The 1,800-nt window shown below is 40.6% G+C and overlaps 1 protein-coding gene across 1 annotated transcript; it reads right to left on the bottom strand.

Moving 5' to 3' along the window:
• Positions 1 to 644: 644 nt before the first annotated feature.
• Positions 645 to 1,293, bottom strand: LOC141641523 (protein FAR1-RELATED SEQUENCE 5-like). The gene is made up of 2 exons (XM_074450182.1): positions 1,041 to 1,293; positions 645 to 991 (listed from the first exon to the last, which is right to left on the bottom strand). Exons 1-2 carry the CDS (start codon positions 1,291 to 1,293, stop codon positions 645 to 647), a joined length of 600 nt encoding a protein of 199 aa, XP_074306283.1.
• Between the last annotated feature and the right edge of the window lie 507 nt (positions 1,294 to 1,800).

A 1,800-nucleotide genomic window follows, 5' to 3' on the forward strand; every position in this document is an offset into this window, starting at 1 on the left:
TCATAATGAAATAATGAATTTAGTTAGCAAAATCACTTACATCAGATTCATTATCATCACCCGAGTGCTCAGATGTCTCAGCAGATGGATTAGGGCAGTTGCGTTTATCATGATGTGCCATTTGTTTACAATTATTGCAAAACCTTTTCGGCTTTTGTGCCTTTTCAATGGACATTTGTTTCTTAGAGGTCAACCTCTTGCCACTACCCTTGTTTTTGCATTTAACTGGTGGTAATATCTGAACCTCATCTGAACACTTAACCCCAAGAAGCATCTCTAACTCTTGTTGTTTGGTCATTGTTTCAGGGCCGGGCTTGAATTTCTGTCTAAATGCCTTCAGTAAATCAGTCAGTTCAGTTACGTGATTTTCAGGCAGAGATTTTATCGAGACAGTGTTGAGTAGAACTCGACCAAACATTTGAAATGCAGACTTACTCACATCCGAGGAATCAAAATCATCGATCAACTGCCCATGCACATCCTAAAGAGGCATCTTCTTGGTGTTCTTTGTCCACCTACTCAAAAGGTACTGTTCAGGTATCTTCCTAACCCCTTTACCTGATAAAATCCAAATAATGTGTTTGCAGATGTATCCCTTCCTCTCAAACATCTTACATGAACATTTTGCATCAAAAGTTGTGGGATTAAATGCTAAGATACGTAGTACGCAATATTGCATCTTCAACATCAAGAAACCTTGTAGTGGAATCCCTTGAAGAATCTCCGCTACATGAATTCAAAGAAGAGACACACTGCTTTTGGAATTCATAAAAGAGTGCGTGTGTGTACACAGTGGATGCATGAATCTCAAGATGAAGCATGGTTTTGGTTACAGGTAGAGAGAGATCACTGTCTCTATCAAGGGACTTTTGGGTGTATCTTTGCTGATCCATAGCACTTTGGAAGCGCAACCAAAATTCCACAAGTGTGCCGCGAGGATTCTCGAACCGCTTGAAGAAGCTGTTCATGCTCTCTTTAACGTTGGGTTGTTCTGAGAAGACAACCAAGAGGAATGTCACGATAATAAGCCGGAATCCAACGTTGCCTCTTGTTAAACATATATGTCAACCATCCATTATCTTCCAGATGAAACTCCTCGATCAATGCAGACCACTTCTCTTCAAAATCAAAAGGCTCTAGGTCAGAATCCCAGACAATAGAATTCATACGGCTTACAAAATCTGTCTCTTTGGTCACTGTCGTGCCTACCTTTTCAGGTAATTTCTGCATGATGTGCCACATGCAATAACGGTGGGCAGCAGTCTTAAAAACAGCAGGCACTGCAATTTTCATTGCCGGGCATTGGTCGGTAAATAAACAATTGGGTTCCTTTCCACCCATACATTCTAAGAATTTAAGAAAAACCCAATGAAATCTTTGGTCGTTCTCCACCCAAAAGTGAAGCAAGCGACAAAGGTGACCGACTTCTTGTGGTGATCAACACCAAGTAAAAGGACATAATTTCATGTCATACCTATTGGTTGAATAGGTTGGGTCAAATGTCATCACCTCACCATATAGTGAGTAGTTTCGACGTGCCTCTGCGTCAGCCCAAATAACACGAACCAAACACTTATTCGCATCAACCTCATATGCAAAATAAAACCCGGCCTAGTTTGTAAAGCACTTCAAGCTGATTTATGAACATTTGAGCATCCCATTTGCCCGATAAAACATTTGACTTCCCTACCAAAATTTTTAAAGTCAGTCAAACAAGCTCCCACATTTTGATAACCATCAACATACTCCTTATAAGACCTGAAAGTAGTCGTTGGGCCGATATTCACCTTGCAATTGTCA

This window comes from Silene latifolia, chromosome 2 (genome assembly GCF_048544455.1).
Source record: "Silene latifolia isolate original U9 population chromosome 2, ASM4854445v1, whole genome shotgun sequence".
Lineage (NCBI taxonomy): Eukaryota > Viridiplantae > Streptophyta > Magnoliopsida > Caryophyllales > Caryophyllaceae > Silene > Silene latifolia.

Bases quoted from the DNA above. Each gene is read 5' to 3' on its own strand.
- LOC141641523 (XM_074450182.1), bottom strand. From the start codon at position 1,293: ATGAAAATTGCAGTGCCTGCTGTTTTTAAGACTGCTGCCCACCGTTAT. The intron at 992-1,040 runs GTTGGATTCCGG...TTGTCTTCTCAG, and splicing joins TATGTTTAACAAGAGGCAAC to AACAACCCAACGTTAAAGAG.